The 16,843-nt window shown below is 39.4% G+C and overlaps 1 protein-coding gene across 9 annotated transcripts in view; it reads left to right on the top strand.

The window, feature by feature from the left end:
• UTRN (utrophin) overlaps positions 1-16,843 on the top strand; it is a 943,118-nt gene that overhangs the window by 300,900 nt on the left and 625,375 nt on the right. For all 9 annotated transcript variants that reach the window (XM_089654601.1, XM_089654598.1, XM_089654599.1 and 6 more), the window contains 4 exons: positions 3,302-3,436; positions 6,371-6,520; positions 9,437-9,598; positions 14,810-14,938. In XM_089654601.1, the coding sequence (XP_089510727.1) occupies positions 3,302-3,436; positions 6,371-6,520; positions 9,437-9,598; positions 14,810-14,938 (576 nt within the window). The remainder of the gene's footprint in view (positions 1-3,301; positions 3,437-6,370; positions 6,521-9,436; positions 9,599-14,809; positions 14,939-16,843) is intronic.

The raw sequence follows: 16,843 nt of genomic DNA, 5'->3' as shown, positions 1-16,843 counted from the left end.
ATGAAACCTCCTCCTACTAGCTTTAACCAGTGCTCAGCTGAAGTCACAAGGTTGCTCTAATTGCTGATGAGAAAAGGTATTTAGCAGTTTATATTTACTAAAATAATTGCACTTCCATGTTCTGTGTACTGTGGGAGGGGCTCAGTCAGCACAGCTATGGGAGGGGCACATCAGGCTCCACCCACTACAGATATCCTGCAGAAAACTAAAGGATATAGTGAAGACAAAACCAATCTCTCTGCATAAGAAAAAAAGTACAAGAGTGACTGATCTTTATTTCAGGAAGCTCTTGCACAGAAACAACGTTTTCACACTGGATTACTGCATAGATGTGACAAAGCATAGATCTGCAATTCAAGGAAGAATGCACATGACTCTTGATCAAGGAAGAATATTAAATCAGCAGTCTTGATTTAAGGAATACACATGACTCTTGTGGTTAGACATTATTTGCTTAGCCCAGAGTTCAGCTTTAAGCACTTCTAACAAACTTTGCATAAAACAGGAATTCTTGGTTTGCATACATTGCATGGTTTAGTCTACCTTACAAACCTTAAATCCTAGATTTATTAAAAAATTAGAACACATGTTTTAAAATAATCAAGAGACATTACTTACAGTCCCTTGTGCTTATGGCCGCAGATTTAGTAAAAGTTCTGTCCTCATACATCCCTCCCCCAACCTCCCCGCTACTGTAATGCTCTAGTGGACGAGAGATTTCAGCTAAATCAGCCAACAGCAGCACAAGGGACACATTGTATGTGTCTATCTCGCCATAAGAAAAGTAGTGAATGTTCCCATCTGAGTGTTATAGTGCAGTGCGTTTGGAACACTATGATATGTCAGTTTTTTTCTGTGTTTTAGTGAGTTCGGAAGCCCATGGAAGTCAAGGGCAGTGCATCAAAATTCATATATTAAACGTTTTGATGCATTGGCAACAGGTGTTAACAAACCGTATTCAATGGCTGTTAATCCTATCCATGCCATATTCAAAAATACATTAAAAATGCACATCAACATGGGTCAGTGAGTTTCAAAATGCATATCAGCACGCAAAGGAAATGCATGTTGATACATTACAGCACTTGCCTAATGCTACAAAAACACTTCCACACACACATAAGTACTCCCTAAGTTTTGGCTGCACAATACTGTACATGCTATCATGTGTTGACCATGCCATTTGTCATAATAGTACGAACTAAAGAAAATAATGTTGTTCTAAATAATTATATAGCTAGAAGTTCCAAACAACATCATTTACCCCAGACTACTATTTTCTACCTTATATGGTGAACAGATATTTTTAAAGAATTTTGCATGCCTCATAGCAGTGGGTCTTCTTCTGTGGGGTGCATATATATGCATACATGTGTTTGTGCTGGGAATGAGCTAGACAATGAGCTCAAAAGATTGCTGTGATAGCATGTGATCGGTTACCACAGTGATCAGTATCTGTACAGTCTGCCCTTGCATTCTTATTCCCTGTTATTTTTTGGTTTACTGTGATTTCCCCGCAACAATCATGACAGAATCGCATTGGGTTTGGGGTGCCATTGAGGATAATATCATCCAAATGCGTGCAGCGTGTTGTGTTGCAATTGCCACACAGTTTGGAATTGTGGGCAGAATCACGGTGACTCTGCCTGCAATTCCAAATCGCAAAGTATGAAGAGCCTAAAATAAGAATTTAGGTGTCCTTTTATGAAACAGAGATCAGCGGCGATCCTAAGGATCATTGCTGTTCTCAGATCATTAGTGGTTTAGGAAACAGAGATGATCAGTGGAGAACATGTTCTCCACTGATCATCTCAGCACACAGACTGCCAGTGTATGAATTTACCGCTGTTTAGTAAACTGTGTTTAATCCCTTACTGTAATCTCGCAAGATTACAGTAACAGCAGCCGTTTTCTAACATTCAAAGCGTTTGTAAATCGCTTCTCTCCTCATTAGGAGAAGTGATCTACACCGCTTCATAAAAAGGCATTCAGAGGAGAACTGTCTCCTCTGAGAATGCCAGAGAACTGATCAGCGATCATTTACCGCTGCATGATAAAAGGACACCAAAATAGCTAGATCATGGTTTGATCTAGGTCTATTATTTCTAAGCCCTACTCTGGGCACAAAAAAAAAAAGTGCACATGTGATATCACTGCGATCATTGGGAGTAGCAGAACTTTTTTGGGAGCCAATTTTCTGTTGATAATGAAAAAAAAAAAATCACAGATATGCATTAACATTCACCACGAAATAAAGGTCCGATTTCCTCCAGGAAAAAAAAAAGTATAATTCACCTGGATACATTAAGTTGTTGCAAAAATATGTAGTTTTACTAATACATGTCAAAGTTGAAAACCTGTTTTCAGGCATTAAAATAGAAGAAAACCCTAACTATATCTATTCTTAATATTCCCTCTCCCCTCCTCCTACCTCTCCTGCCTAACCTGTATAAAATGTTCTGTATGCTTACCTATTTTAAGTCCACTCCAATCTGGTCACATGATCCTGAAGCTCAGTGTAAGGGAGCACTCAACAATGGCACTGACTTCAGGGAGTGGTGACATCAGTCATAGGCTCAAATGGCCTAGCCATTGTCGGTGCTTCCACTCTGCTGCTGACACTCAGCCGCTAACTGATACAGGGGAGCCAGAGCTGCAGGATCATGTGACCAGGCCAAAGCGGATAAAAATGGAAAAGTATATGTATCTTTTTTATACAGGTTAGGCAGGATTGGTAGGAGGAGAGGGGAAGGAACATCTTTAAGAATTTGTATACTGTTGTTAAGCTTTTCTTCCTCTTTAAGATTTGTTTTGACCTTTATCATTAAAGGGTTAAAATAGTAACAATTATATTATGTGAATTTTTTTTCTATGCAGACCAAAGGAATGCATGGTGTTAGTGTTTTAGGAACAGCAAGTTAAGTTCAACAGAAATACAATTTTTGTTTTCTAATTCAGATTTTTTTCCAGATAAAACAAACTGTTGATATAGGTCAACCAAAAATCTGCATTTACTAAATCCCCTAAGACTCATTGATATATTAATGAGATTCACAAGCATCCAAATAAACTGAATTCTGACACATATTTTCATATTTTGAAGTTGTGTAAGAACTTCTATAAGACTTTCATGTGAGGGAGCAGTAAATACGATATAGGGAATCAAGTATTTGTTTATGAAAGAAAATTGATATGTTAAAAGCTCTTAGAATTCCTTGTGGAAATATTCATGAAGAAAAGAAGATTTGCATTGTAAAAGGCTGCCTTCTGAGAATTATTTTAACTTGTCTTTTTCTGACAGGAAGTGTGGTCTTGCTGGATAGAACTCCTCCATTATTTGAATCTGGAGACAGGTTGGTTAAATTCACTGGAAGAACGAATACAGAACTCAACAAATCTCCCAGATAAAGTGGATGCTGTTAGTGAAGCTCTGGAGGTATGGTAGCTGAACTTTGATTGTAAGGTTTGCTCTCTAATACATGTTAGCTTATATGGTAGTTTATATTGTGTGTCTGTAGTTTGTATTTGATTTGAAATTCTCCATTTTTTTTTAATACACACGCTTAGTGCTGATGACTCTTGCTGTGGTCATTATTGCCTATGCCTTTTTCAGTCATTGAACTCTTAGCTTGTTCCACCTTTTCTCAGAAATGGTATATGCCAAACTGTTGAACAGAAAAGACTGCTGATCTCTGTCTCTGCCTTGTTGTACTATTAATACATTGTACTGTCTGTCCATGTACCATGCTTAAACCGGCCATAGACAAATAGAAATTTTAATTAACCTATGGGCAAGGTGGTTCTACTGAAGTCAATCTCTTGATCAACTTCAGTACAACCAGCCTGTTGGGTTTTTTTTTCGTACGGTCACTGCCACTGGCTATATTGTTGTATTCTGATGGCAGGGAAACCTTTCACTGTCACAATACAGTAGGGCAGCAGTAGGAATTCAGCCATTAACACTGTATCACTCCATCGCTGACTGTGTTGATGATGAAATTGAGCCTTACTGTTTTGTTATAGGGAAAACCCTTGTTATATATTGTTAAATGTAATAGATATTGATGGTTCTCCTAAATAAAAAAATGCAAAAAGTGGCATTGCATGTTTTTAAACATGTCATTTTATTCTTCTCCAATCCATATTGAGGTACTTTGAGCTTTATTATCCCTGTTTGCAGAAAACACCTGAGATACACCTGATCACATGCAGTGTTTTAAAAATTATGGCATACAGATATTGAAATGCATTTATTAAGGAATAAAGGTACTTAGCAAAGTGAATGTTAGTAAATAGGGTGTGAAGGAAATAAAAAAATAGGATTTTTACTCATCATTATATGTTTGAAGTGAACACAGCTTCATCTAATTTACTAACCCATTCACTTTGAAAAATGAACACTCAGTTTGGTAAATGAACAGACGCTTTTCTTTTACTAAATCAACCCCATTACATAATTTAAGTCCAAGGATCTTACATATAATAAGAAGGAAGTCCTCATCCCATCAAACCATCTCACCAACCTATCGATCTCAGGTATTACTGACCCCTAAATTCAGATTTTTGTAAATGCTTTCCTCTGAACATGACAACAAGTTGTTTCAAACCAAGCAGTGTTGTTTTGAACCTTGCTGGAGCCTTGTATTATGAGGCCTCTTTTACACGGAGCAGATTCCGTTACGATCAGCAGGGGATCAGAGCACAGATCCTCTGCTATTTGGAGCAAAGCAAGCGGTTGACACATCCGTGTAAGCTCAGTTTCTGAAGAGCGACCATGGACAGGGCCCGCTTTGCTCTATGGGCGACCGGGAGTAAACGGATTCTGCTGTCCATTTACACCTGACTACCCTCTGATCCAATCTGTCTAAACAGAAGAGGATCCCTTTAGGTTTTTGTTTGTGAACTGGATCTGAGGTAGGCGGGTGTAAATGGACACAAGTCCGTTTAAACCCGCCTGTCCATGGGAATGTATGGACCCTTCAATTAGGTAGCTGAAAACTGACAGCAGACCTGATCGGAATGCCCATGTGAAAGAGGCATTATTGTTTAACTCATGTTAAAGATAGATGGTATACTCCTTTGCTTCTGACGGAAATGACAAATGTGATGCAAAATAAGTTCATACAAGTTAGTAGACCAATTTCTGTGCTTGATAATTGATAATTTAATATTTTTTGCTCTCTGCCTCAAATATTGTCCTTCTTTGGACAGCTAAAGCAATAAGAGAGTTCTGTTTGTTTCTTTGTTGAATAATTTTTCTAATACCTTTGCAGCTGTTGCTCATTAAGGCTAGGTTCACATCTGTGCGGGTGGTGCCATTGCGGATCCGCACAAAAAGCCGTGCACCCACACAGAGGAATGTGGACCTGCGGATGGGTGCCATTAATGCTAATGCCCGCACTGGAAATCGCAATCGTACTGGGAACCGAGGTTCCAGTGCGGGCTGCGTTTTCCGAAGAAGTGCAGGGACTTCTTTCCTGCGTGTCCCGGGGCACTGGAGTCTATTCAAATGAATGGGCTCTCGTGCCTGCGCAAAACATGGACCGCTGGAATGCGGATATGTGAACCAGGGGTAAAGTCCAGTTTAACTACAGCAGTAACTTTTAAAAACAATACTTTTTCCCATTGTCTTCACACAAATACAAAAAACAAAAATTTGAAGCATCATTTAACATGGTGACATTAAAAATTTTCCTTTTTGTCACTACCCATGACTGGTAGCTTTCTGCAATGATAAATTCAGCTAGCATATGACTATCTTCAGCTAGCAGGCCCTAATTGCCAGGTATGAAAACCAAAGATCCTGTGAAATAGGCCTTTAGGGGGAATGAGATGGTGTAACCGTTAAGAGAAATGTAAGATGGTCTGAAATGCTAAACTAATATAGATAAAATGGGGTTGAATGGTAGAGGCTGTTCACTTAGCAAAGTAATTGTTCCCATTTTAAAGTTTGTTTACCTACCTGGGTAATAAATTGAGGTGAAGCTGTGTTCACTTTCAGTACCAAATCATGAGCAAGAAAAATTATTTAAGTTTGCTTATATATGATTGGATGATTAAACTGAACACAGCTTCTCCCAATTTGTAAAGGGAAACTTTACAAAGTGAACATGCTTTATTTCTTAAGTAAATCAGCCCCAATTTACGCTATCCTCAGCAAGGCTAAAAATGTATTACTACATAAACCGTTTTATGTAGGGTTTCTTGTTGAAGTACATTTAATGTTTGAATATTAGTTTTTTGTAAAATAGCGAAAGCTAGCTTGAAAACATGTATCCCATTTCAGTGTCAGACATGAAAGTAACATATACATTGTTAGTGTAAATATAATTTTAGTGAAAGTGTTTTGATTTTACCTGCAACCATTCAGTCTTTAGAGTCAGTCCTGCGACATCCTGCAGACAACAGAACACAGATCCGTGAACTTGGCCAGACCTTGATTGATGGTGGAATCCTTGATGACATCATCAGTGAGAAGCTAGAAGTATTTAATGCTCGTTATGAAGAGCTAAGTCATTTAGTAAGTACTGAAATAGAAAATCATCAGCTATGTGCCTCATACTAGGTCTTCCTGTCTTCTTTTCTTACATACAGGATGTTTGATGCTATGGAAGAATCCACCGTAAATTCTGTCCTAAGGATACAGTTTTATAATACATACAGGGTTATCTATAAAGATGAAGAGAAGTGTTCAATAACCCACAGCAACCTATTAGCAATTATATTTTAGATTCAAAATGTGTTAAATAAATGGTAAAATCATATCGGTTTCTGGTGATTGCACCTTACACATCATCACTTTTACAGTCCCAAGAAAACGCCACATTTTCTATCAGGCACTTTTAATGCTTTTTTTTGTAAGGGAGCAAATTTGTCAGGCTTTTTGTATCTGTACTCTCTGTATTTGTTTACTGGTACCATGGACTGAACTGCAGATTTGGCAGATAATGTCCTGTATTACTTTGCATTAATACCAAGAATATCGAAGGGTATAGTATTCAGGGTGTACATAGCCTGTCAGATTAACTCCTTTATATATTAACTGCTGAGATTTCTTGGTATTATGTATAGATACAAGTCATATCTACTTTATTCTGATATAAGAAGGAGAGGAAACAAAATGTTTAAGTGTTGTATGTGTTAGAGCAGTGTTATTTATGTATAATCATTGCCCTTTGCACTACGTACTAATAAAGCTGGAAGAAATCTGGTAAAAATAAAAATCGTTCTCTGCACAGAAACCTTGGACGACATGGACGCAAATGTGCGGCGCATGGACACCCTCTTTGCCACTGCACATATGCGTTAGGTGGTTAGAGGTTAATGCCTAACTCCAGTTAAAAAGGTTTATTTAGTTTTGGATAGATTAGTGAAGTTACATTGCTTTAACGTTTTGATATTAGCTGTAAAGCCAATGAGGGGAATTTCCTCCACTTCCTGTCCCTGTGATGGCCATATATATAAGAAATTAATGCAGTTGTCACCATGACAATAACAAAATATTTGTCAGACGTTCTAACCCTTTTGCCCTGTTCTAAAAGCGCTTTTTGTTTTTTTGTCTGTTTACACCTTATTTTTCTTTATTGACTGGAAGTGAGGGTGGGAAATCTCTATAAAGATACATATGACAATAAAAAGTGCTTCCTCAATCTATCGAAAACAAAAATAAAAGTTTTGGCTAAAGTTGGGCTTTTGCTGCCAGACCCTGCACTCCACTTTTAACCTTAAGTATCCACACCATTTTTGCAGTTCTCTTTTTTTTAAATAGTTTTTTCAGTAACAGCACAGGTGTCAAACTGGCAGCCCTCCAGCTGTTGCCAAACTACAAGTCCCATGAAGTATTGCAAGATTGACAGTTACTAGCATGACTCCCAAAGGCAGAGGCATGATGGGACTTGTAGTTTTGCAACAGCTGGAGGGCTGCCAGTTTGACACCTCTGACATACAGCTTTCAGAGAATATAAAAGACTACCCAAACCATGCATTTTTTGAAAGCATGCAGTAGAATAAAAAAGACGGTGCAAACAATCAATCCAATTAATATTTTTTTGAAAAACATACAAAAATCGATATTATTGCATGCAAACACAGCATATCTCCTAAAATTCCTACTAAATCTCAAAGATAAAATTTGGAGTTAATAAATGGCAGATATATATACATTTTAATATTATTATTATTATTATACAGTATTTGTATAGCGCCAAAAAGTTTGCTCAGCGCTGTACATTATAGTGGGAGACAGTACATGAGACAATACAGTAACAATACAATACACGAGGGGTTCGAGGGCCCTGCTCCTTGGAGCTTACAATCTAGAAGGGATTGTGCCCTTTTTGCAAAACGATGAAGGTACACAAAAATGTAATATCGGTAAGCAAATAATGGTAAAAATCTGGAGGATAGCCTCACACCTATGTGTTGTGGTAATGCCCAATCCACAGTGCCATGTGTGCACTGCATTGGTGTGACTTGCGATAAAATGATGCAGACAAAACATTTTTTTGCAGTGGATCGTGTTACAATGTGCGGAATGCATTGCTATGCATTGTGTTGAATGAATGTAATTTTCTAAAAGGTTGAACAAAATCAAGCACTGTGATGTGCTGTAAAAATGCATAGGAGCGCAGGTGCACAACAAACATAAGCACATACAATAGGTGCACCATAATGCACTGGTTTGAAAACAGGCCTGCTGTACATCAACACATACTGTTCACTTTTCAGATAGAGAACAAGATTGATCATACAGAGACTTTAAGCTCCCTCTCCCCTGCAGCCCTGCACTCTGTCATCAACACAGAAATGCTCTATACAGAGTGCTCTTGTGTTCATTCTGTATGCAGGAAACATTTTAATCAGACTAGATTAGATTAGGGTCTCCAACTATGGACTCACATATTGAAGGAATAGGACAAATGATCACTGGCTTGTGAAATCAGAAGAGCTAGGAGATCACTTCCTATATAAGTTCATAGTTGCTGAAGCGACTTTGAGTTTATTGCAGAAGAGAGAATGCAGCCAACGGTGTACTGAGACGGCCAACTGCAAGCGGTGCTGTTCCTCCATTTCCCTTATGTTGGAGGCAGCTAAAGGGTTAAATCTGATGAATTTCATTCCTTATTTTCTGAACGTGAATACGTTTTCGAGTACATGACATTGGTTCTGCAGCTTGAAAATGAATATAGAACATTCACAAGCCCATGCATACACACACACACAATCACACTACATATTTTGATATTTTCTGCACAGTAACTTATTCACAGGAACAAAACATACTTTCACAAGCAAGGACCTGATAGTCACTTTCTTAGCATGTGGAATGTAACACATTAACACTGAAATGAAGTATTGGTAAAGGCAAAGTGACATCAGAAGTTGCTGTGCTAAATCCATGAAGATGAATAGTTTCAATCAGATTGTATCTTTTCAGGCTGTGACGAGACAGATCACTTTAGAGCAGCACCTGCAGACCCTTCGTGAGAGTGATCACATGTTACAAACACTACAAGAGTCCCTGGAAGAGCTGGATAAACAACTGACCACGTACCTGACCGATAGAGTGGATGCTCTGCGAATGCCACAGGAGGCTCAGGTATCTCAGCAAAGATTTTCATGGTTTCTCCTATTCAACTGTAATCTAATCACCCAAATCCTCACTTATAGCATTGTATTAATTATAATAAACAGAATGATCAATTTCACAGAAGCGGAATTAGAAGTGGGTAACAGCAGTACTTGTGAGAATCTAACAATTCTGTGTATGACTATACATGGCATAGTTTAACATGATTGTTATGATTATGTGTGGGCTTAAGGAATGTCTATGAAGAGTTTGGTTGGATGTTATAAAGCTTGCATGAAAGATTATACTTCCAACACCCCACATCGCCATCATTCTTTGCCTTTCAGTTCAGTTTGTCAGCCCCAGTGCGTGGGAAATCTCCCTGTGTTAGCTCAGGCAGAAAATCTTACACAAAAGAGCATACAGTGTTTGGGATAAATACCTTCCATGCATTATCTAACTACAGTTGTGACCAAAATTATTCAACCCCCACTGAAATTGAGTGTTTTGGCCAGTTTGACATTGCTTTTGATCATTCAGTCATCTTGCTTACATTTACATTAAAGAGGCACTTGTAGGTCAGACAAATATAACATAACAGTTATAATGAAATAACCACAAATGTCTTTTCTGTGCTCACAGCATTATCAGTTTTATTCAACCCCCAAGTGACATTCAATCTTAGTACTTAGTACAGCATCCTTTTACAGTTATAACAGCTTTTAAACGTGAAGCATAGCTTGACACAAGTGTCTTGCAGCGATCTACGGGTATCTTCGCCCATTCTTCATGGGCAAAGGCCTCCAGTTCAGTCACATTCTTAGGCTTGCGCACTGCAACTGCTTTCTTTAAGTCCCACCAGAGGTTCTCAATCGGATTTAAGTCTGGTGACTGCGATGGCCACTCCAAAATGTTCCAGCCTTTCCTCTGCAACCATGCTCTAGTGGACTTGGAGGTATGCTTGGGATCATTGTCCTGTTGAAAGGTCCAACGTCTCCCAAGCCTCAGGTGTGTGACGGACTGCATCACGTTTCCATCCAATATCTCCTGGTACTGAAGAGAATTCATGGTACCTTGCACACGCTGAAGCTTCCCTGTACCTGCAGAAGCAAAACAGCCCCAAAGCATGATTGACCCTCCACCATGCTTCACAGTAGGCAAGGTGTTCTTTTCATCATAGGCCTTGTTCTTCCTCCTCCAAACATAGCGTTGATCCATGGGCCCAAACAGTTCTAATTTTGTTTCATCAGTCCACAGAACACTATCCCACAACTTTTGTGGTTTGTCCACATGGCTTTTGGCATACTGCAGTCGACTCTTCTTATTCTTTGGAGACAGCAAGGGGGTACGCCTGGGAGTTCTGGCACGGAGGCCTTCATTACGCAGTGTGCGTCTTATTGTCTGGGCTGAAACTTCTGTACCCACATCTGACAAATCTTTTCTCAGTTCCTCAGCAGTCACACGGGGACTTCTCTCCACTCTACGCTTCAGGTAGCGCACAGCAGTCGAAGTCAGCATCTTCTTTCTGCCACGACCAGGTAGCGTTTCAACAGTGCCCTTTGCCTTGAATTTGCGAATGATGCTTCCTAAGGTGTCTCTTGGTATGTTTAACATCTTTGCAATCTTCTTATAGCCATTGCCCTTCCTGTGAAGAGAAATCACCTCTTCTCTTGTCTTCCTGGACCATTCTCTTGCCTTCACCATGTTTGTAACCACACCAGTAAATGTCTAGAAGGAGCTGAGTATCACAGTCATTTTAAAGCTGCCTAATTGGTGCTTATTATGCTTGATTGCTGCTCGGTGACATCCACAGGTGTTTTCAATACCTGATGGAAAGCACCTGTATGAACCTCTGTTCTTCAGAGTGGTAGTCTTTAAGGGGTTGAATAATTGTGGCAATGAAGAAACCACATAAGAACCATTTACTACTGTATTACATAAACAATTGATGTCATTTTAGTTGCATTTGGGTAGTTACAACGTCCTTGTAGGATTTGATTCTGAATACAATTCCAAATGTACACTATAGTCCCTAAACCCCTTTACAGCATTGGGGGTTGAATAATTTTGGTCACAACTGTAGGTTATCACAGATCTTCAAAGTTTACTAAATTTATCTTAAGCTGGCCATAGACGTTCGAACTACGGCCAATTCAGCAGGGACCTGCCGAGATTTGAACTATGCATGGACAGGCTGAATGTACCCAAGTTGATCGATCAATAAAATTTGGTACAACCACTTTGTCTGCTTTGACATGCAATTATTGCTAGTGTCTATTATAGGCGCTAGCAGTAATCACTGTGTGGATGGGGGAATCCCTCCTGTGAAACCATTGTGGTCTCCTGATGGGGAAATCTCCCCCCACCAGGAGACCACAATGGCTCCACGGTAGGAATTCCCTGTTCAACACAGTCAGTGCTTGCCAACACCCATGCTTGCAGAAAAGAAAATCGCAATGTCTGTGGTCAGCTTTATATGCTTTATTTTGCATACCAGGATTTTAGAATGGAATGGTTTACAGCCCAATTACAGACAATTATAGTTAGAACCCCTGGCAGTGTTTTATTACTGGGACAAGTAAAAATGAGGCGCTGGATTAGAATTGTCAGTAAATCAATCAGATTGCAATTAGGCACAGTGGCTCTGGTAAGGCTGCTGTCATCAAAGCAGGATGTCCCAAAAGCAGGGAGCCCAGATTTGACATTTCATGTGCACTGAGAGTGCCAAACAAAAGGTTTGAGAGTCCAAAAGCTTTTAATATTGACATGTGTTCACAAAGAGACTACACAGAACAGTCAACGCATTTCAGGGGCTTAAAGTTGAATTCTAGGATAAACCTAACTAATATTAAAAATGCTACCTCCTAACACCAATGCTGACTAAACCTGTGTAAGTAAGATGTATATACAGTTGTGCTCAAACATTTGCATACCCTGGCAGAAAGGCTTTTATTTAATTATAGTGATCATATGAATCCATTTATCATCACATAGTTGTTTGGCTCCTTTTTAAATCATAATGATAACAGAAATCACCCAAATGACCCTGGTCAAAAGTTTACATACCCTGGAATGTTTGACCTTTATACAGACACACAAGGTGACACTCACATTTTAAAATGGCAATTAAAGGTTATTTTCGAACATCTGTGGCGTTTCTTTTTAATTTACAATTAGTGTCTGTGTATAAATAGTTTGTTAGCTCTCACGTGGATTTACTAAGCAGGCTAGATACTGAACCATGGGGAGCAGAAAAGAACTGTCAAAAGACCTGTGTAAGAAGGTAATGGAACTTTGTAAAGATGGAAAAGAATTCAGGGATCTCTTGATACCGAGCCAAGGTCAGGTAGACCAAGAAAGATTGCAGCCGCAACTGCCAGAAGAATTGTTCGGGATACAAAGAAAAACCACAGTTAACCTAAGGAGAAATACAGGCTGCTCTGGAAAAAGAGGGTGTGGTTGTTTCAAAGAGCACAATGCGACGTACAAAAATGAGTTGCATGGTCGATTTGCCAGAAAGAAGTCTTTACTGCTCCAATGTCTCTAAATATCCTGGTTACAGTATGCTTGACAATACCTTGAATGTCTTACCAGGCTTTTCTTAAAATCATTATGATTTAAAAATTAGCCAAACAACTATTTGATAATAAATGGCTTCAAATGATTACTGTGCTTAAATAAAAGAAGTTTTTTGGCATGTCCAGTCATATTTTCAGTATCAATGCCACAATTTCACAATTTCTGCCAGGGTATGCAAACTTTTGAACACAACTGTACTTACCTGTTTTCAGGCCACTCTGGTCTGGTCATGTGATCCAGCTTCCCTGTGTCAACAGTGGCTGCAAGGAAGCGGAAGGAGTACCAAAAATGGAGGGGTCATAGGAGCCTATGGGTAATGTCACCACTCCGAGGCATTCCAGCCATTGTCGAGCTCTCTCTCCTCTCCCCTGCAGCCGCCATTGGCTGATACAGGGGATCATGTGACATTTACAGCTTGAAAATAGGTAAGTATATACATCATTCTTACATTCTGCTGGGGAGATTCATCCTCTCTAATCTCATCATCTTTGTCATCAGGACAGAAAGTGATTGGAAAACCAACATTTTGCATAACAGCTAAGGGAAAAACTATAACACAGGAGGTGAAGGGAAAAGAGTCAACATAACAGGAACAAGTAAAAATGGGGCGCTGTATTAAAATTATCAGTAGATCAGTCAGATTGCAATTAGGCACAGTAGCTCTGGTAAGGCTGCTGTCATCAGAGCAGGGTATCCCAAAAGCAGGGGACCTGGATTTGAAGATTCACTTTGTAAAATGTTGGCAATGAGAGGTAATCACTGGGGACATCCCACCATAAAGGACCCATTAAAAACAGCCTGCAGTGTCTTAAATGCATAATGTGTTGTGTGGTAATGTGCTTTATTTGACTACCTGATGCACCACAACAAGCCATAAATTGTGCATGTAGCATTTTCTGCAGTACACCAAAGTGCAGGTGTACTTTGAGTTTACTATATAATTTTTATAGCTGAAAGTAAAAAATATTGTTTTTCTTCAAAATATTTGGTCTTTTATTGTTTATAGCGTGAAAAATAAAAAGCGCACAGGTGATCAAACACCACCGAACGAAAGTTCTATTTGTTTGAAAAAAAGTATGTAAATTTTGTTGGGGTGCAGCATTGCATGACCGCGCAATTATCAGTTGAATTAGAGCAGCGCCGAGTAGCAAAAAGAGGCCTGGTCATTACGGGGGGGGGGGGGGGGGGGGTAAATCCTCAGGAGGGCAAGTGGTTAAACTGAATGGCAAACTCAGTGCACCAACATGCATTATCACAGCACACTGGTCCCTAAGAGAAATTTCTGCTTTCTTCCTCTCATGTCTCTAAGACAGAAGTTAAGGGGAAATCTACCCAAAATGACACACAGGGAAAAAAACAAACAGCAGAAGTATTATCTTTTTAGATTTGACAGTAAATCTTCCTTTGAATATCTTAAAATGTCTTTCCTGATTTTTTCCTAAATGCTGTATCTCAAAATAGGATAATTTGTTGTGATACAGTAATGTGTGCAGACCACTCCCAGGAATCACAAGACTCTGGGAAGAACATGACAAAATCTCAAGGCTTTATTCCCAGTAAATAAAGAAGCAGTTTATTTTCTGCTTCAAGTTAGCATACAGACTGAATGATTTCTATAAAACATACATTAGCGAATAATGGTCTGCTTTCTACTCTTTTCAGAAAATTCAAGCTGATATAAGTAGCCATGAAGCAACATTGGAGGAACTGAAGAAAATTGCACGACCTGTGATTCTGTCCAGCCCAGATGTTAAACCCACTCGAGGAGGATCACAACTGGATGTTGTTCAGGTAATAATGTTTTATGGCTTCTGCTGCTTGACTGTTGTAACATGTTGTTAGTCCACCGTGTAATACATAGTAGGCTTCAAAGTGACTCTTAACATTGTCATTTATTACAGGCACTTGTATAGCACTGTCATTTTGCCCAGTGCTTTACATATATATTGTACATTCACATCAGTCCCTGCCCTCAGGGAGCTTACAATCTAAGGTCTCTAATTCACATTCATACATACACATATTAGGGACAATTTAGACAGGAGTCAATTGACGTTCCAGCATGTTATTGGAATTTGGGAGGAAACTGGAGTACCTGGAGAAAATTCACAGGCACAGAACATGCAAACTCCAGGCAGGTAGTGTCGTGGTTGGGATTTAAGCGATGACCCTAGTGCTGCTAGGAAGTGCTAACCATTTGACCACTGTGCTGACCATACATAAATCCATGCATATCCACTACTTAAAGTGGATCTAAGGATCAAGTTTTTTTTATCTTAATGCATTCTATGCATTAAGGTAAAAAACTTTCTGGATGCAGCTCCCCCCCAGCCCACCTTATACTTACCTGAGCCCCATCTTGATCCATAGATGTGCATGAGAGCAGCCGATTTCCCGGGTATCTCTCCTCATTGACTCACACAGCAGTGGGAGCCATTGGCTCCTACTGCTGTCAATCACAGCCAGTGAGCCAATGCAGGGAGAGCGGGGGGCAGGGCTGAGCCGCTCTCTGTGTTTGAATGGACACGCAAAGCACGGCTCAGGAACAAGCCTGCTTGAGTTCCCCCATAGCAAGAGGCTTGTTATTGGGGGTACTCATAGGGGGGAAGAGCCAGGACCACCAGCGGAGGACCCAAAACAAGAGGATTGAGGCGTCTCTGTGCAAAACCATTGCAGAGAGCAGGTAAGTATAACATGTATTCTCCTAGATTGTAAGCTCGAAAGAGCAGGGCCCTCGATCCCCTCATGTTTTGCATTGTATTGTTGTTGTTCTGTCACATGTTCTGTCCCCCTTTGTAATGTACAGCGCTGAGTGAACTATTGGTGCTTTATAAACACTGTATAATAATAATAATGTATGTATTTAAAACAATATTTCCTTTAGAATCACTTTAATAGCCCTGTGATCTATTTTTCATTAAATGGTTTCTTATTGTGTTTTTCTGCCACCTAGTGTCCTACATGAGCACCTTAACCTCTCCCTTTATCCCGACTTCTGTTTGTTTGAAACGAGCAATGCATGTTAGTTGCGGTCATTTGTACTGCTCTGTGCAATCTACAAATCCCATAGTCCGTAGTTCATCCTCCATCCTCTCAGCCTCCTCCAAATTCCTTTTTTCCTGCTGTGATCTGACTTCCACTCAGAGGGTGCCTATGTTTGTTCTTTATGGTCTCACTATATATGGGCATATAGCCACCCTCAAAGTGGAAGTCAGATTACAGCAGAAACATAAAGGAATTTGGAGGAGAGCAATAGAAGGTACTTATCTGAGTTAAGAATACATGAATAGATTCTGTTTTTAAACCAGGGTTTGGTGTGGGTATAAAGGAAAAGAACAGACCTACAACTTCAATCAGATGGCTTTTTTTTCCTAAGCTGCTCTGGGATGACAGCTGTAGTCTGTTTTCATGTTAGAGACAACATCTCCCATTTTCTTTAGGTTTTATATAGTAAATAAAGCCTGAATCCAATCTATACTGTGTAGAAAAACGATCTAAGATGTTGGGTACCATTTTCTGGCTGTTCATTTTACAAAGTAAAAATTTCCTTTACTCCTTTATAAATTTAAATCAGTCTAAGCCACCTACTGAAAAGCCTACTTTTCAAACAGTAAATTTAGGATTGTAACTTGAAGGTCTTTCAATGACATAATTCACATGTGACACAGTGTCCCAAACTTGGGTCGATTTACTAAA

This window comes from Staurois parvus, unplaced genomic scaffold (assembly GCF_062004578.1).
Source record: "Staurois parvus isolate SC_StPar_1 unplaced genomic scaffold, SC_StPar_1.0 ptg000780l, whole genome shotgun sequence".
NCBI lineage: Eukaryota > Metazoa > Chordata > Amphibia > Anura > Ranidae > Staurois > Staurois parvus.
The sequence above is the reverse complement of the archived record's forward strand: the minus strand, read 5'-3'. Positions and strand labels throughout refer to the sequence as shown.